This window comes from Pipra filicauda, unplaced genomic scaffold (genome assembly GCF_003945595.2).
Source record: "Pipra filicauda isolate LSUMZ 115617 unplaced genomic scaffold, ASM394559v2 scaffold67_size6003252_pilon, whole genome shotgun sequence".
In the NCBI taxonomy this organism is placed as follows: Eukaryota; Metazoa; Chordata; class Aves; order Passeriformes; family Pipridae; genus Pipra; species Pipra filicauda.
The window spans coordinates 1185647-1205242 of NW_024104842.1; the positions used below are offsets into that span (position 1 = coordinate 1185647).

Sequence of the window (19596 nt, forward strand, 5' to 3'; positions counted from 1 at the left end):
CTTACAAACTGGAATAAATATGTTCTGATGAAACTTCATGGAATAGGTGCACATAAACCTAACAGCAGCACAATCCGCATTTATTCCTACCGTGCCAAAAAGCCCTGACTGAGCTGCAGAGAAAGTAGCATAATTGAGGTCATTGGTGTGTAGTATATTTATCTCAGCTGCAGCCCCTGCATGAAGACCTGGAATAGATCCTATTATGAACAGCACTGTAACTTGTTCATTACTCCCTGTGTCCTGGCTCTGGCCAGCATGGGGCTAATTTTTCCAGTAGCCAGTAGGAGCATGGCTAGGACCCCGAGATAATTCTATACCACCTCATGTCATGTGTAGGGAGCAAAGGGGAGTTGGGACAGGGGGAAAAGGAGTCCCTTCCAGTTGGGTAGTGTGAAGAAACCGGTTCGGGTAACATTGTGTTCTGCATGGTAAGCACTCACATGTGAATCAATCGCCTCTCTTGTACACTCTGTTATTAATATTGTTCCTGTTACTGTTAGTTTTTTATTTCATTGCTGTTTGCAGTAAATTGTCTTTATCTCAACCCATGATCTTTACCTTTTGTGCCTCCAATTCTCCTCTCCACCCCACCACAGGGGGGTGGGGAGCAAGCGGTTTGGAGTGTTTCAGTGGGGACACTAAACTAGGGACCATTCCTAAACCATGACTCCCTGTCATTCAAGATCTGCAGAAACAGTCAGGTTCCACTCCAAATCTCCAGACCTGAGCATTCTGCCTCGCTCAAGTCCTTTACATATTCTGCGTTCAATATAAATGATTCCTCTTTAGTCCTAGGTACTATCTTTGTCATTACAAGTTTGGAACTACTTTTCGTGTATTTGGTGTTCAACTCCTCAGCAAATCAGCATAATATAGTCTGATGCTGCCCACTGCAAAGAAACTAGACAGTTCAGATATGGACTGTGAATCCTGAAAGCACCTACAGATCTTAGCCATGGAAAGCCCATTTATGTAGTCTCAATAATACTGTCAAACAAATGTACAGGAGCAGAGCAGGAGTAGGTAACTTCTAGACAAACAGGGAAAATTTATGTGAAAATTTTGTCTGGTACAACTGATAACCACTGGCCCTGTCCTTATTGCCCTTGTGCTTTTTTTTTTTTTAAACATTAGTCTAATTCTCATTGTGAGCCTTAATGTCTTTTTCTGCGGGAAATTATTTTAAACTGAATCTACATATTAAAATAACTATTTAGAAATCATAATCATATTTTTATCATTTAAAATTATTTTACACTCAGTAGCAAGTACTTTTCATTTCTATTCTTATCTATATTACAAAACTAAGCATTCATAATTTTTTTTTCATGTTCTGAAATCAACTTTGAGGACATTTGTAGTGAAGAGAAAAATCTTTATAGAATTTACACATGCTGTCATTTGTCAGGCTTTAAGGGTCAGAAAAAAACATTTGATCATATATTTGATCGTTTAGTCTGACCTCTTTTATCACATTTCACCTCAGCATTTCTCCATGCATTCTCTGCATTTTTATGTCATTTTTAATATCCATGTGAACTGCTAACATTTTCAAAACAATTTATATTGATGTGGAAAGAGAAATTCTGCTGCTATGTGTCATTACAGACTTAGGAAACATAGGAACCCTTTCACATGTTAGTCTTTAAATAAGAGAAAAAACAATTGACGTGGTGCATACCTGGCACGCCATCCTTACCAGCTTGCCTCCTCAATTTTCATGGCCTAAGCATAAAGAAAGAATTTGTCACTTGCCTGAAAAAGGTCAGAAAGATGAGATGAAAGCATCACAAAGGGGATAATCCTATTACTGTAATTACGGAATCATCATCTATCACTTCAGCTGTAAACAGAGCCTTTTTGTCTTCACTCGGGACTTGTAAGCAAGTGAAGACATCTACACCCCCTTTACTGTTCCAGTGCACGCAAAACCTATTTTATTAATTATTTGTCTCGGTTAGGTTTTTATCATCATGGGACATAAGAAACCTATTAAAACCCCATGTTTTTCATCTATGCATATAACAAATCAGGAGAGAAGCTGTTTCAAACATTAAGTACAGAACTATATGCAAGCTGTCTTCTAAAGCAGTAAAACAACATTCTTGTAGTAATGGTGGTATTGAAATTGATGAGGGATATGCTAGGGGGAAAATTTTAAAAATATTTTAAAATATTCCTGAGCTATTGAAGGATCACACACTTACCAAAAGTTGACATAGTTTTATAAAGTCCTTATAGCAACAATTAAATATTAACAAAAATATACAAATTACTGTCTAGTGTCTAATTTACAATAAATTGTGCTCAGACACACTATAACATTTTGACCAGTCTTAAACATCATAAACATCCTTTCAGAGCACATTTTTCTCAGTCTCAGCTCTCTCCAGATCAAGCTGGTAGTTCATATGTTTGAACCTTAATGCCCTGGTTCAACTGCCAACTAGCCCATGTTTCTGTAAAGTATGTTAAAGAAAAAACTAAACTAGATTAATATACAAGAAATTAATTTTTTTAGCTATCAAAGGCAAAACTACGTACAGTCATAGAGAAAAAGGAAACAAAAAATTTGAAATTCATCTATTTTTGACATTTTCTCCCACTCTACCAGTAACTGTTCAGAAAAAAATTAAAAACTATTTCTTTGAGGAGGAGGGTATGGCTTTTTTGTTGTTTCACCAGTAACAAAATTTTTGGTAATGAAATTACAGTAGCACCACTTTCTCCACAAAGTTGTCTTCGGTTTTATTATACAAATATGTACGCCTTTACTCATTTTTTACAGGGGCAGCAGCTGTGCCTTGGCTGCCTTTCACATCAGTTTCAATTTCTATTTACAGGCCCGCCTACAAGTTTATGTGCCTTCACAGAATCAAGGTGACATCTCTTAAGTACAAATGTCCTTCTGCCAGCTCTCTGAATTTCAGCAGGGGAGAGCAAAAAAATTTTTTGCATGATACTAAATTGATTAAATCAGTTGCCTCATCAGCATACTAGCACCACCCAGAAGGCATAAGCAAACCCTTCACTGCATGTTCTGAACAGCCTGTTCACAGGGTCCAGTGACTTTCTCCTAAAACTTTTAAAACTCACTTTCAAACTGCTGTTTCTTGGTTTGAACTACAGAAGTAATTTTCCATGTTACTTACTGTGTTTCACAAGGAAAGCTTTTCAGTTTTAGTTTCACTGAATCTCCCCTTGTGTTACAAAAGCAAGAAGCAGTGTCCACTCTACCTTCTACACAGAATTTGCTGGTTTTATCATTAATGTATTCTCTTTTGCATATCCCCTTAGAGTCTGTGTCTTTTCTATCCTACATCAGATGGGCATTTTACCTAGAACATTAGTCATTCTCACTACATTTCAGAATTTCTACCTCATTTTTAATGCACTGACTGAAATGACTATCAACCATGATCCATTTTAACATCAGTGCAGCTGAATTAAAATATCAGCAAAAACATGTACATAGATAAGTAAATTTAAATTATAGCGAATCTTATGTATCTTTCCAGCACGACAAACCTTTTCAGATGTTCATGAAGGCTTGCTAGTTTTCCAGTGATAGAAAATACACAACAAAATGACCCCATAATTCAAATCTGTACTTTCAAAAATCAGTGCACTTTACTATTAGATTTAAGTGCCATCACTAATTGCTGATGAAATGCACTGACTCGTTCTCTCTGGGCGGGCCAGTTCAAGATGCAGCAAGATCTGAACATTCCTCTTCTCAGGTGAAGTGCATGATACAACTTGAAATCTTGGATATCATGAAGAAAGATCAGTATGATGGAGTCCCGACTTTGCTCAATAGCTTGCTGAAGCGCATGATACACCTTGAATCTGAAGCAAAAACAAGACAAAAATAAATGGTTTTTTTCACGTGGGGAAAAAAAAAGACAAACAGTTCTTAACAGGGGTCTTAATGTCTATTTTGTGATATAGAATGGTCATTACTTTTCTTAAATTAGTTGCCTTCTAACTAAAAAAAAAATTATCCTCTAAAAATATAACCTAAGTCTACTATCTTGATATACCCTTATTTAGCAGAATTCCTTTCTTTAAAAGATCACTACATAAGAAAGGTGAAAAGACTCATTTAAAGGAAAATAAAAATCAGCATTTTTCAAAACTGTAATTTTAAGGAAAGCAATCTCCACAGGTGGCAGCTCAACTTTTTGAGAAAAAACCAAACCAAAAAAAACCAAATACCTAAAACACTGACTGAGATTTTCAAATGTCCAACAGTGTATGCACATGCAGAGCAATTAACTTTGCTAACTCAGGAATTATTCTGAAGTTATAATATATTAAGTAAATTTATTAAAGTGAATTTTGCATGGTGGGTTTTTTTAATTAAATGTTATTTTTTATTAAATCACACATAAAAAATTATCTAGTTAAAAAGATTTCTTAAGAACTTTTCCCCCTTACAGACAAAATTTTATATCCTACTCACTTTTTACACCAGGGATCCTGTAAGAGGTGTTCAGTCACAACAAAAATAATCTTCCTGCTCATTTTTATACTGTTAATTGTGGCTTCAAATTCAGATAAGCCTGCTTCAAAGTCCCGTTCTTCTAAACAAAACCTAATTTCAAAGTGATTATTTTTTTCCAGAGAAATAAAATTTTTAGACACCCAGTTCTTGTCCTCTCTTGCATGAATAACGTAGGCATCATAATAAAACTCTTCCTGTTGTCTGTCAAATTCTTTAAAACCAAGTATTCGATTTACTAAAATATTCCAGTAAAAAGCTATTCTCCACCCTTCAAAATGGATGGTTAGGACAATAAAAATGAGTAGCATCACAATAGTGGTAGAGATCACAAAAAGAAGTTTAAATGGAGCACTGTCTTTGCAGGCCGAGCTATCAAAATACAAAACCAGACTACCATGATATTTAGGTGGGGTGTTGCAAATGTATTGAGACCGTAGTCCAGGTATATCTATTTGGGTCATATTAAGCCAATCAGCAAACCAAGCGATGCTTTCACAGGTACAATCAAAGGGATTGGAATCCATCTCTAGTTTTCTCAAGCTCTTGAAAGGTGGGCCAAATACTTCTTCTTCAACTGAGGTTATCAGATTTTTCTGAAGGTTCAATGAATTCAGGGAGGCTTGGTCATCAAACAGAGTTGCTGGAAGCAAATTCAAATTATTCGATCCTAAATCCAAGTGTTTTAATTGAAACAGACCCTTGAAAACTTGAACTGGAATTTCATCAAGCCCATTTGATTTTAAATTAAGAATTTGCAAATTGGGAAGATTTTTTAAAAAAAGAACAGGGCCATCTGGATTTGCATGTTTCCAAAGTCGAGCTAAATTATTGTGCTGCAAATCCAGTATGTCGAGTTTGTCAAGTCCATCAAACAAATCTTCTTTTATGTTTGCTATGTTGTTATTGCTGATGTCCAGGAGAGTCAGGTTTTGCAGAGGATGAAAAGGCGAAGGAGAAAGTGCCAGATTACTGCAACCTACCTTCCTTAGCATCAGTTTCCTAAGGCTTGGGACAAAAATGAATGATTCACTTCGCAAAGTCAAGTTTTTATTATAGGAAAGATAAATATCTTGTATATTATAGAGACCTTTAAACTCATGACCTGTGAGCTGTTGACTAATTTCATTGAGACCAAGATCAAGAATTTTCAGATGTCCCAAGGAAGAAAATGCCCCACTTTCTATTGTAGAGATTCTGGTTTTTGTGAGGTTGAGAACCTGCAAACTGGAATTACCAAGTGATGAAAATGTTTTATTAGTTATTCTTTGTAAGTTTATGTTGCAGTTACAGAGACTCAGGTATTTCAGGTTGTTCAGACCTGTAAACATATTAGCAGTAATTCCTGGAAAATTGTTATTATCCATTATAAGGTACTCCAGGTGGTATAACCAACGAAAGGAAAAATCTTCTATTTTCTCAGTAAGTGAATTCATGAGATTCAGATGTTTAAGGCTGGATAATCCATAAAATGAACGTGAAGATACATGAATATTATTATGCTTCAGGTTTAAATATTGTAAACTTGAAAGCCACTGAAATGAGTCATCTTCTATCACAGACAGAGAATTTTGGGAAAGGTTTAAAATTGTAAGATTTGTTCCTTGCAGTCCCTGGAAAGTTGACTTGCGAACGTATGAAAGTTTCACGTAGCTGAGTGAGAGGTTCTGAATCGCTGTGTTTGATAATTCTGTACAAAGTTTCCTTGTGCGATTTTCACCAAGTTCAACATTGTTCAGTATGAGGCCAAACAGATTTCCAATTGTATGTAAACATCCCTTATGAAACTGAAAGGAAACAGAAAAAAAACAGTCTTGACCTAAACAAGGGGATTATGTAAGAAAGCTGACCAATAAAGCCAAAACTTGGAAAGGTTTTCAAATGAGATTTTCAAGCAGAATAGAACTACTACACTCAGATTGTTTCTCAGCCAAGTTCAGACAAACAATTCTTGGAGCTTACACTTCTTGTGATGATACTTCTATAATTTATAACATGATTATCATACATCTAAGTAGTTTTTTTTAGAAGAAGATAGGAAGTTGCTTAGTGAGATGCAAGTTAATTACAATTTTCTATCCAACTACTGAAACTCTTTCTCTAGAAGTATCCTAAAAATTGTGATAATATCTTTCTTCAGCTTTCTTTTATTGGTATCTGTTAGAGATATCAATATCCTAGTGCAAAACCAGATATACTGTGAAAAAGTTATTAGGTCTTCAGACAGCAAAGAAGAAACCTAGTTTCTCTGTGCAAGCAGAAGCTACTATGAAATGTAATACTCACACCTGCTTCCACAATATGAATCACAAGCTTCTATCATAGCACTGGCCCCTCATCTTGATTAAGGTATCAGCTGAGTGATTAATACTCTATTTGTCAAAATGATTCAAATGCACAAGGCTGCTTTCAGATAGCAGTACTGTAAAATCCGAGTAGTTGAAACTAGCATTCAGTAGCACTGCCCAAGAAAGGAGCAGTCCTATCTACTTATCCACACACTGTCACATACATGCAGTCACATAGCGAACCAGATAGAGAACTAGTGTAACTACAAGCTAACCAAGCCAAAAAAATCTGTAGAGTTTCCCCAATGATCCAATGCATAGCCTCATTACAGCTATCAGAAAGAGGGAGGGATGAAGTGCCCAAGCAAAAGATGGTGGTGGGATTACCTCTTAGCAGTGGTACAAGCTTATGACACTTTAAAATATTCTTGTAATTTCAATGTAAAAGTTCTTTAGAGATCAATCAACTGGGAAACAAAACAAACAAAAAACCAAACCAAACAAACCAAGGAAATTCAATGCGTATTCAGTATGCATATGCTGAGGGTCAACTAATTTAGAATTGCCACACCATCACTCCTGAAAGAACCGCATTATAACACTGAGAAGCAGGTCAGAGAGCACAGTCAGGTAGGTGAAAGAGATGCACACCCACGTGTTTTTTTTAAAGGAGTGAGTATACTTTTCTGCAATGATCATTTCTCTGGGGTACCCCATAGGCACAAGTGAACGTTCTCTTTTATTAACTAGGAAGTAACACCTGGATTGTGTAATTAGCCTTGCATAATATCAACTTTTTCCCTGCTTAGAAAGTATGTCAAAAAAAATCTGCATAAAAAATACCAGGTAAGGGTTCTCAGAGCATCTCGATCCAGCTTTTGCCTGAGACCTCTGACCAACATGGAACCAGCCTGTGCCGATTTCAGTGTGAGGAAAATAATTATGTGTACCACTACTAGATGTCAGGAGTAATGCTCTATACAACAGAATGGTTTTATCTTTGACCTCAGTGGACCAAAATTGTAACGTAAATGCCATATAACCATAAAGGATAAATCAGGATAGTTCCATTTTATACTCACACCCATTGAATTTCTGTTCAAATTCTTCCTACCTCTTTCAGTGGATTTGATGACAAATCAAGGCTATTCAATGAGGTGTTGCTAAGAAAACCAAAGTCATCTTTTTTTAATTCAGTGATTTGGTTACTACCCAACATGAGCTCATGAAGGTTCTTCAACTGTTGCTCCAATCCTAAATTGGCCGACTTCAAAGAATTATGAGACAGGTCCAAAATATTCAAGTTCTGGAGAGAAGATGTATAACACACACAAAAAAAAATAGAAATATTTCATTAGAGTCTGATTAGAATTAGTTGCAATGATACAATTAAAATAAATTTGTATTAGGGAAATGGCAGCTTTCAAGCTCCTGCAGGAAGAAGCCTTCTGTATCTTTCAGACCTGTTACTTTCATAGTGTTCATGGTCTTAATCCGCTAAAGTATCTACTGCAAACCAAAGAACTACTTTAGCTAAAATTCCTTAATTCACTGAAAGCCCTCCTGCTCCAGATAAAGTGACAAAAGCCTAGAGGTGGCTGCAGTTACAACTACCGCAGTATTAAACATTGCATTCCACTCTCTTTATTGTGCTCCAGCCCCATAAATGGGATGTGAGGACGGGGAAGAGGAGTGCAGTAGCAGCCTAAAAAGATCAGTACTGTACACCTTGCAATACTTCAGCTCATGCCCAGGAGCTCAGATTCCTCCTGCACCTGCAGAAGACGATATGCTGCCCTTAAGGCAAGTCTAAAGAATGTGCATGAAGGTGTCCCAAGCCTGGTCTTCATCAGTAACATGGCAGCAGCAAAGTGAGGAAGGCTAGAACTTCAGTTCTGTTCCCAGCATGGAAGCTGGCTGCACTCATATTTAGTTGACTGAACTGGAATACTGAACTGGAAAAGTTCAGACTTGTTCAAAACAACATGCACACTCACTGGAACACTGAACAACAATTAGTATCCACGCAGTGTCTCTACTTTCCTGTATTCTTAGGCTCTTCCTTTTGCATGATTCTCTGCCTGGTGCAAAGACAGTGGAATAGTCCTTTCCTGCCTCCTGTGCTGATCCCCCAACCTCTGCTAGAGAGTAGTGTTTAACCGCATGTAAACTATCAGGAAAAACAAAGGTAGAATAAACCCCCTTTTACTCTTTGTCAGTTCCTAAAGTCCTAAGAGACACTACATTCAACCTAAGCACTGGCCTTCAAGGTCTGAATAATTACACCTCAACCTTGAGAACTTAGGCCACCTACCACTTTTAGACCCAAGGCAACTCAGATTCCACACCATCCACTTTGCCCGGTACATCAGCTCCTGCTGCTGTTCTCTCAGCACATATCCTGTATGGAGAGGTGCCTCAAAGGGATGCAACAGGGAAAAAGGAATGGAGAACATTGATTCATAAGGACGGCTGAAACTCCTGTGTGCTTTAAAAGAAAAAGCCACTAGGCCTCTTCTTTAGAAAAACTGTGGATTATATGTTGGGTATTTTCAGATGCAAAGGCAGCTGTTATGCACACACACTGCAAAAATACAGTAATTTCCCTATTTATACTTTATTTACATCAAAATGTGCATTTCTAAAGCTTACCTCCAGGGTTTTGAAAGGATAATTTTTTATATTTAGTCTGTTGTATCCTAGGTTGAGTTCAGTCAGGTTGGTGCAGGAAGCAAAGACTCTGTCAGGGAGCTTAAACAATTCATTATGTTCTAACTTCAGAATCTGCAACAGGGGCACATTTTGGCACAATTCTGGTTGCAGTTTAGAGATGCTGTTGTAGCCTGCATTCAGGTAAACCAGTTGGCTGTACTTGGTCAGATTTGCAGGACCTAGCTGTCTTAGCTGATTATGAGAAATGTCCAAACTTGTTATATTGTCTGGAAGATCCAAGGGAATTTGAGTCAGCTTTAGGTGACTGCAGTCAGCCATTTCATTTCGGATCTGACATTGCTTTCCAACTGATGCACACAGCCAGCAGACAAACAAGAGTCTGACAGATAAGCCACTCCACCAAAGAATAGCACTTCCCATTATTTTATCTGCAAAGGCAAAATGAACACAGTGCAAATTACAATCATTTTGACTCAACTTGCATCCTAAACTGAAGGCTATGCCAGCCAGGCTCAAAAAGTATGTCTTATATTGAGAAAACACTCAGTGTTTTTAACCCATAAAGTAGCATTCATTTCTGCAGAAGAGTTATGTCTAATCATCTCTCTAAATAAAGAGTTTTATTTAAAAGCGATAATATTGTCTAACATAAAAATAGGTATGTTCGAAAAGCTACCAACTTTATCTACTATCAGTGCAAATTTCCAACCATTTTCCCTTTTCTGATTAATTTTACATTGCTTTAATATGCATAAAATACAATAAATATAATAAATTGTACACAGGCCCCTTAATGTTAATCATTGAGCTCTGAGCTTAACTACACATAAAATATTTATAGTTATATGCAGTAAGAATACATAATACACCACTTCATTTTACAGTTCTTGCCAGTTTTTATTTTACAAGCTAGTCACAAAATTCTAACCATCTTTCCATCTCATAGCAAAAGAAGGAATACTGAGCTATAGAAAAGTGTATGAGAAAGTAAGAGTAGACAAAATAAATCTGTACCAACCTAATCAGAGAAATGGAGAAGAGCCAAAGTGTAGGCACTGTTCATAGATTCAATACATTTATCCAAACACTTCCAGGAAACTTATACATTTAAGAATTTATATACTCCACCCCCAATCCTTTGAACATTTCCATAACAGTATCAACCTCTTTCCATTCTATGGCTCCTCCTGTTTAGTCATTACATTTCTAATGAATCTCAGGCTTTTTCACATTTTGTTCATTTTCATATAGTATCCATTAGATTTAAATTCACCTGGTGATCTTGTAATGCAGCTTTACTGGATAAGGAAGAAAATTAATTCCACATAAATTCTGACCAGAATAGAGCTGTAAGAACTCAGAAGGGTTTGACCAGCCTGCTGAGTCATAGAGCTTGACTAATAAATAGCCTTTCTGCTAATCAAGAGTTCTCTGTACCTTCCATATTATTCTCTACAGAATTAATCTTTAGTAGAGGGAGAACAAATACTTTGTGAGTGCTTGCCAGAATGTTTTTTTCCATGCTTTAGCAGAGAACAGTAAGCTTAGGTTCCTTTCTTCAATTTTTTCTTTTTTAAAGAACAGAAAGCTTATACTTTCAGCCCTGAAGCTATAAGTGTCTCCACAATCTCAATACACACACATCTGTATTGCCTTCTGCCAATAAATTTGGAACCTACCTGCCAACCTCACTTTACCAGTGAGTTAAATTCTCAGCATGATGGGCTCCCAGCTAGAGAATGGTATTAGTGCCCCAATACAAAAATCTATAGTTGGTAATTTAACCTTCCTAGACTTAACAGGAAGAGCTTCTCAAAAGACTAAATCCCAGGAATATGAGCTTTCTTAGTTCTACAGTTCCCCTTTTCTTTTTCTTAGAACCTGTGTTTAATTAACATGATCAAGCTTTGAGCACCTTAGAGTATTGCACAATAGCAAACAATAAAGCAAGAAATAAGAAATTAAACCAGTACATTTGTACAGAAAAAGAAGAATCCTTCAGAACTGATGTTTTCTAAAGAGACAAGTTTCCACTAGAATAACAAGACACTCTAAAGAGCTGACACTGCAACCTGCACCCAGGCAGGAGTTTAGAAGGTCAGACCCCAGCAGAGTTTGGCTCCATAGCTGACCTGCCTTTTCAGAGGGCACACTTTAGACAAAAAGTCCATAGCTGACCTGCCCTTTTCAGAGGGCTCCAATGACAAAAAGTCATATTATAGTGGCCAGAGGGGAACCTTGTGAGTGCCACTGTGGCACTGACCATCTAAGGATAGACATTAGTAAAATCCCATAGGAGTGAGGATACAAGCGAGGGATAGACAGACCTAAAGCATTGCAAAGGCTTACACAAAGGACTGCAAAAGATGACTTAAAATAAACCTTAATGAAAAACAATTCCCTACTGGTTACTGCATGTCGGCCTGACCCACGTCCTGCAGCTCACACAGCCTGGCTCTCCACTCGCTCACCACTGGCAAATAGGGAAGGGGTGGGGGCAGCAAGTAACTGAATCTGTTGGTCCTGCACGCAGCTTGACCTGCTACAGTTGCTGCCAGACACGGCACCCGTGTCCCTATAGCTAAGGAAAATAAAGGCCCACTTGTCCTACCTCATCCCTCTGCACCCTGGCTGCTGGAAACGCTAAGGAAAACAAAAGGGAAGCTTGTCTGTGACAGAAGCTTGCATCCTGGTCTGCATCCGTCCCAGGGTTTGGTTTAGGGTGATCAGATAGCTGCCAGGCTTTGCAGCAATTGTTGCCAGCTCCTCTCCAAGTTTGATAGACACAAGAAACGTACTGCACAGTCACAAAGGGAATTCTTTGGCTGACTTCCAGCAAGGCCCGATGGGCTGCGTTTTTCTGCTTTTTTCTTGCAGTAAATCTGGAGTCAGTTTTACGTTTTAGCTTTGACGGGGGGTCTAGTGAAAAAAGCACACACCCGTTATCAGACTTAAAGGACACTTTTACAGATGGGCAAAAGAAAGAACTACAGTTTTAACATTATGAGTAAGAACTTTAAAAACTAGAGAATTTAGCAAGAAAGCATTCAGCATCTCCCAGAGAGGGACTTTCCCACTGCACCTATATTGCTTTTTCTTTAAAAATACAAAAATATGTTCTGCTAGCTGGGGACCCATATCCCACAAGCACCAAAGCACACTCAGTGGCACCGACTTGGCTTGAAAGTCAAGAGAAATCCAAGATCAAAGAAATCATCCAAACTCCTGAGCAGCACTTTGCCTTTGCACCTCGATATCCACATTTATTACTGTGAAGTAAAGAATTTTACCCACTCACCTGAGGCTTTATCCCCTTTAGTCTGGAAGCATCCTGCCACTGCACGAGTTCCTGGGCCCACGAAAACCATGAGGAAATACTCTGCCCAGAGCCGGAAGAAGTGAAACCGAAATTGGGGCCAGGCGCGGCGTGGGAAGCGGGACGAGCGGCCGGGCCGGCTCCGGGACGGGGAGGGGCGGCGGCCCCGACAGCCGCGGGACGGGCGGCCCCGGAGCCCCGCGGCCCGGGAGCCCCGCAGCCCCGGAGCCCCGCGGCCCCGGAGCCCCGCGGCCCCGGAGCCCCGCAGCCCCTGCCCCCCCTGGCGCACCCAGCTGCCCGGGGCTGAAAGGTTTCGGAGGTGCCAAAGGTGGAGGTGGCTCAGAGTTGCGCTGCCACTTGGGATGGCTGACAGAAACCGATTTAAGCGCACAGACGTGTCACAGATGAGCACCAGCAGCATCACGCAATCCTGCTTGAAACTCGATTACAATTTATTCCTGGCTGTTTCCAGTGTCTCTGAAAATCCTCGTGGACATACCCCAAAAGCAGATACCCTGAACAACAGATTACTGACAGAGGAATATTACTTTTTTAATGTAGAAACAAATAACCAATGGTACCTACAGAGCCATGTAAAATATTCCTTTTTAAAAGAGAATTTGTTTATGTGAGAGAGTAATATATTTCATTTTTAAGAGGGATAATCAAATATTTTTTATCTTAAAAAAAATGTTTTTAAAAGTCCAAATAAAAGTTTCAGTTACAGCTTTTCATACTGTCTTTTTCATACTGTTTATGAATTCCTGTGTTCCTGCTTTCCCAAAGGCCTGTCCATCAGTTTTCCTGGAGAGGATTTCCTCTGTATAAGCCTCTGGATGTGACAAGAAGTGCTACTGCTTTGGCTACATTGGCACTGATGAATCCTCTGCAGGGCTCATCCAGCTGTACTTAGGACACACCAACACCTCAGTTTGCCTTACATATTTAAGTAGTTGTGCTGTCCCCTCTTGAGTGAAGACTGGGTAGCTGCAGACTAACACAGGAAAGAATAAATTGGGATCTATTTATTCACTGAAAGTGTTTGAAAGCCTGCAGCAATGTGTTAACTGCCTGCCCATCAGGAGCTCTGGGGAGGGAGGGAACTTGTGCTGTTTTTTACCCTATATCACATTAAATCTGGGACTATTGAGAGATTTGCTGTGGAGCCCAGGAGGTAGGCTGGGTAACAAAGAGGTTAGAGCCCTTACTTCCAGCTTCTGTTCTCTGAATTCTTTCAGCAACTGCTGAATATAAATTAGTATTTTTTTCTTGGAGTTGAGACACAAACTGAGACCAGAACCAAGTTCCTTTGGAGCTGAAAGGCTCTAAAGCTTCTTTCATTCCCATTTCACAGTTAAACCTTGATAGATTCATAGAATCAACTGGGTTGGAAAAGACCTCTGAGATCATCAAGTCCAACCCTTGATCCAACACTGCCATGGTTATTAGATCATGGCACTAAATGCCACATCCAGTCTCATCTTAAAACCCTCCAGGAACGGTGAATCCACCACCTCCCTGGGCAGCCCATTCCAATGCCTGATTACTGCCCACCCGGCGGTGTTTTTAGCCACAGGACAGACATGCTTTCCCTGCCTGCAGAAGTAGGACATGCTGCAGGGGAGTTACTCCTCCAGCAGAAGGCAGCAGCTTTCTGCTCCATACCACACATCCTGTGCCTTTTACCTAATGCCCACGGATGGTTCTGAGGATCACAGTGCTCTGTGTCAGTGACAACAGGCAGCTGCTGCAGTGACAGAGGAGGAAAGGGAATCTGTGCCCTCACTGCTACCTGCCCCTGCTGTGGACGCAGCCTTGGCTTCAAAACACTTGGCTGCTCTAAGGGAGGCTTGTAAGTTGAATTAAGTTTATAGGGTACCCAAAAAAGCTTACGTGTGCAGCTATCAAACTACACTTTACTCAAGATGCTGGTTCAAACCACCAACAACTACTCAAATGAATCAAAGCAATTTAAAATCTCAAAGTTGTGAGCCCTGATCTTTCTTAAACCACTGACTCAGAATAATTACTGGAGGAGAACCTTGCCTAGGAGCTGAGAAGTGCAGTTTGGCTGGCTTAAGAACAAAGGAGAGTCATATGCAGCAGAGGTATCATTTGTTTCATTCTCAATGTTGTCTGAAGCAGTCCTTTACAAAGCTGGATTTGCTGGTGGTTTTTCTTGCTGATGGCTTAAGCATAGGCAAGGCTGATAATTGGTACAGGATTTTTTGCTTAAGATGGCCATGTCTTGCATGTATTCATATTTCTTTCAGTGTGCCATTCACATACAGGTGTTGGACTTCAATTTCTGTCAGACATGGAGGTAGCAGGTCTCAGTGCTTCCACCAACTTTTGTCTTCAGCTTAACAAATTGCCTTCAGCCATTTCCTGCCTAGACAGCTTTTCCAGATGTTTCAGGTGCCTTTGTTAAAGAAAACTGTTTTTCTCTGCCTCTATAATTTTGTGAAAGGTGACCCCACTTTGGTCTTCAGTTTAAGCCGAATCACTCTTGCTGAGTTCTTGGATTTAGTCACTATGAAGTGTGCATATGATACCAGGCCCTGCCTTTGTAATGGTGTATCAAAAGCTGAATGTAAGAACCATAAACTTCCTTATTCATTGCAAACAAAGGTCACATTTTCCTCATGAAACTTGATGGAATGAGCACAAGTTTCTCTCTTAAGCAGTTTGCCAAAAGAGTTCACATTAACTTTTCATCTCCACTCTTCCTCATCCTGGCAGTTAATGTTGTTGTATCTTAATCTGAGCTAGCATGAAAAAACCCCAAAAGCAACTACATAAGCATTGCTGTCAAAGTACCTACAATTGTGCAGGTATCAGGTGGTAACGTGTCTTTGAGCCCTATGCTATTTCTTACTCCTTCAGTTTTGGCCTTCTTGTTCCCCTCAAAGTTCTTAATGACAGAATTTCTACACCTTTAAACGTAAAGGCTGGAGACACGTTCTTTGCAAATACACATAAGTGGATATTAAGGTTTTCCAGGCAGGTTCTTGAATGCTCAATGAAGCTATTTTGCTGGGACACCATTTCTTGCTGCATTATTACAGTTTAGTCACTGTAGCTTTTTTTAAGGTGCACAGAAAATGCAACTCTAATGCTAAACCATCACAAGTGAAACATCATTGATAACCTGAGATAGAGAAGCCTGTGCATGTCACTAAAACTTCCACTTTACCCTACAGTTGGGATCAGCTCCTGAAGACACAAAAATAAGCAGGAACCTCATACAGGAATGGGCTGTGCCTGCAGTGACTCAGTCCCAAATGTCAAATTCACAGCAACACACACATTGCCTACACGTACTGCGGCACTGAACAGAGACAGTTCCATCAATTACTCTGTTTACTCATCTATTGCACTAGTTAAGAAATTAATTTAATGTCCTATGAAGTTCCAATAATGCTAACAAAAGTAATGCAAAACCATGGATCAAATCCTCACTTCTGTTTGCTTTTTGGACTCACAACAATTTATTTGATACTAAGGGTCCTGTTGCAGTCATCCCTATTTGCCAGATTGAAAGTAAAGCAACCTATTCTCTGACTACTTGCGTATTTAATCTAAATTTGTTACATTGCATAGCTGTAGTCTCTATTTCTATCCACTATTCAGATGGAATGCTTTATTACAAGAAGCTCGTAATCCAAGTCCTATCTCCTTGAATGTTAGTGACCAAAGCCCTCCCATTCCATCCCCCATTTCCTTCCCTCCCCACTCCAAGTTATTTTTGTCAAAATTGGATTCAAAACATGAAATAGCACTGAAACTAAGAGCAGCTGTGCAAAAGCCTGCAACAGCTCTCTCAGTATAAAATTTCAGTTTCTTCTGTCTCTTCAAGTGTTTTTAATATTGTGGTGTTGGAATAAATGGATGTGGACAACAGAGAGCCCTGCTGTGATATTTGAAATTCTCTCTGTGAAGTTCATTTGATGCTTCAGAATATCCTGTGCTAACACAGAATGTGCACCTTTTTCACCCCATGTCTGTCTTGCCCCCACCTCCCCTCCAGTTGAGCATTTTGGTTGGCATTACTGGCCACACCAGGGTGACACCACCGTGACTTTATTCAGACTTCAAGCTCCTGCCACCCACTTTCCTTATTGAGGCTGAAGGTTTTGCTGTAGCAGCTCTGGCCCTCACACAAACCCCTCTACCACATCGAGAAGAAGCTGCTACAGCATCCAGCTACAGACACTGTGCAAGTGCTGCTTATCAGTGCCTTTTGGTGGGATGAGACACTGAGGGACCCAAACTTAAGTTCTGGAAGGCCCAGGTACTCCCCCCTCCCCACTGAGATCTAAAGCAAAAAAGGGTCAGTGAGCTGCACTGCATTTTAATTGCACCAATACAGTTAAATATTAAATGGAGAAACCAACTCTACATAGCAAATGGAAAACAAGCATTTACATAGTAAAGCTGTAAGATGTAGAGACTATTAAAGTTTTATTCCAGTTGTTTATACATGACTATCACACTGCAGTTTTTGGTGTTAAAATTTTAAATGTAAAACAAAATTAACATTTTCAGGTTCATATAGAATTAGCAAGTTATTGAGAAACAAAGTTTCCTCGCTCATAAGCCAACACTGATGGGGGGGCAGAGCAGGACACCCTATGTTTCTTCATACCATCACTCCATCTACTAGCATGGGTAGAAGAGAGCAACACTTTTCTGAATACACTTGATTTTCCCCATACACACTTCACAAAGGGGCATATGCTGATATCTGCCAGGATAGTTACCCAAGGGGAGTTAACACTACCAAGATAAACACTGATCAGCTGGGAAAAGAGTTCACTAGCAAAGCTGTTCTCCCACACATGATCAGTGCCAAGTGGAGAGGACATGTCACTGAAGGGCAACGGGGATCCTTCATACCCAGAGTCATTACAGGCATCCAACAAGTAGTTTGAGGCTTTAAGGCTAGGATGAGAAGAAAGCAAATGAGAAACGCCCAGTTCAGGCATGAAGCTGTCTACAGGTTCTTCCTTCACAGATGCTGGGACCTCAGGGATAGCCTTGTCTTCAGATGAAGAGAGAGATTCTTTCTCAATTTTCACTAGCATATTGGTTTGGTTGCTTGCTTCAACAGGAATCTCCAGTATTAGGGGCTTTGTATTTACATGATCAAACCTTATCAATTCATTAATGGCCTCCAGCTTAGCTGATGGGGACCCCAAAGGAGGAGAGATGAAGGTTGATATGGAATTTGTTTTTCCGAAGATCTCTTTCTCCAGGTTTTCCAGGCACGTTGACTCTGAATCAGCACATCTGAGAAACATCTCTGGGTCCAGACTGTCCAGAAAGCCCAACAGGAGATCAGGCTCAGAGTTGACACAAATCTGGAAAAGGGTACCTGAGGGCTGGCAGGCAGACTGTGTTCATAAGCATTCTCCCAAACCTCAAAACCAGGAGAATTTGTTTCCATGCACTTCTTTTATATTCCTTTTGTGGAGTTAAAAAAATGTTTGTGAATAAAAGCTGTGAACATGACCTGAGCACGTAGCTGGGAACTCCAGACATTGTTTGGGATTTAAGCTACCTAGTAGCCAGCCATGAGCAGTGGCTCTGGCTAAGTGTTTGTTACCTGAAGATAACATGCAAAATGCCAGTGAACATGCACAGATAAACTACAATATTTGCTCATCAGCTTTGACACCATGGTGTACACTTTTCTGATGTGTTGCACTGACTGTAAAGATCAACTGCACCTGCAGAATAAGTCACATTATCAGAGCAGAACAGATCACATCTGAAAAATTCTGGCCCAATAAGAGCATTTATGAGAGCTCATTTCAGTACAATTAGGTTGCTTTACTTAGCCTAGCCAGGAGGTGAGTTAGAGAACTAAGATTTCAGCTCTAGGATGGATTCCTGTTCAAAACCACCTCTCCTCTCTTTTTTGTGACAGTTACAAAGACAGCCTTTGCAACCCTTTTCTCTGCATGTTCCACTGCTCCAACAAGGATGCATCACTACTCATACCTGTACTGTGTCAGTGCCTTTACTTTCCATCCAGGGAATTCTAATCCCAAAGAGAGAACTGTGGAGCCAGAGAAATGAGAAGTTAGTCACTTTTAAGTTAACCTTTTAGACAGGGTTAAAAGGTCAAAACATTTCACTCCCTTATGCCAACGTTTTTTAAAAGAGGTATCTCGATGTTTCATGTTTGCAGCACTGGATTTATGTATATTTTTTTTCCTATTAAATGTTTTAGCTTTTTTTCATACTGACGTAGTAAAGAAGTTAGGATTTAGGAATTGGATACCCTTGTATTGTGGAAATATTTTTCTACCTCTAAGAACCCCCTCCCCAAAAGGTGACAGTCTTCTTAAAATCTTGTTCTTTTCCAGCTTTCTCAATTAAGCATGCATATTAAACATTTTTGATGTGCAGTAGTTTCTATTTAACAGCATCTCCCCACAGAATTTAATTGTCTGGTTTCAGAATCACTTCCTTTTTTTGATGTTCCCCCTTTTTTTGGCAAATTTTCATTTATATTTTTATGATATATTTCCAACAGGAAATCTATATCCTAGTGCAGATCATATACAGTAGCTCCCATGCTAAATGGTTTCACTGTGAATGCAGCAAACTTTAATAATAAAGAAGAAATTCCATCATTTGATTTACATTCATGCTTGCAACACAGGTAACAAACACTAGGACAAGCCTACCACTTTTAGGAATATTTTTCCACCAAAGGCTATGCCTTTGATGGCAATGTAGCCTCTAGCTTCTGAAGATAAGCTGTATTTAAAAGAGCCAGTACTGCATTTTATCTTTCCATT

General features: G+C 39.4%; 2 protein-coding genes across 3 annotated transcripts; both read right to left on the reverse strand.

Annotated features, from left to right (window-relative positions):
• Positions 1–1734: 1734 nt before the first annotated feature.
• TLR3 (toll like receptor 3) lies at positions 1735–12875 on the reverse strand. 2 transcript variants are annotated; one of them, XM_027735467.2, is made up of 5 exons: positions 12767–12875; positions 9448–9896; positions 7910–8101; positions 4469–6294; positions 1735–3852 (listed from the first exon to the last, which is right to left on the reverse strand). In XM_027735467.2, the coding sequence occupies exons 1-5, from the start codon at positions 12834–12836 to the stop codon at positions 3624–3626; spliced, it is 2766 nt and encodes a 921-aa protein (XP_027591268.1). In that variant the 5' UTR covers positions 12837–12875; the 3' UTR covers positions 1735–3623. The 2 variants fall into 2 exon arrangements, with proteins under 2 accessions (XP_027591268.1, XP_039244682.1); XM_039388748.1 differs by lacking the exon at positions 12767–12875 and adding an exon at positions 12080–12128.
• Positions 12876–17352: 4477 nt separating this feature from the next.
• Positions 17353–18820, reverse strand: LOC113995433. The gene is made up of 2 exons (XM_027735514.1): positions 18791–18820; positions 17353–18180 (listed from the first exon to the last, which is right to left on the reverse strand). Exons 1-2 carry the CDS (start codon positions 18818–18820, stop codon positions 17353–17355), a joined length of 858 nt encoding a protein of 285 aa, XP_027591315.1.
• Positions 18821–19596: the final 776 nt, after the last annotated feature.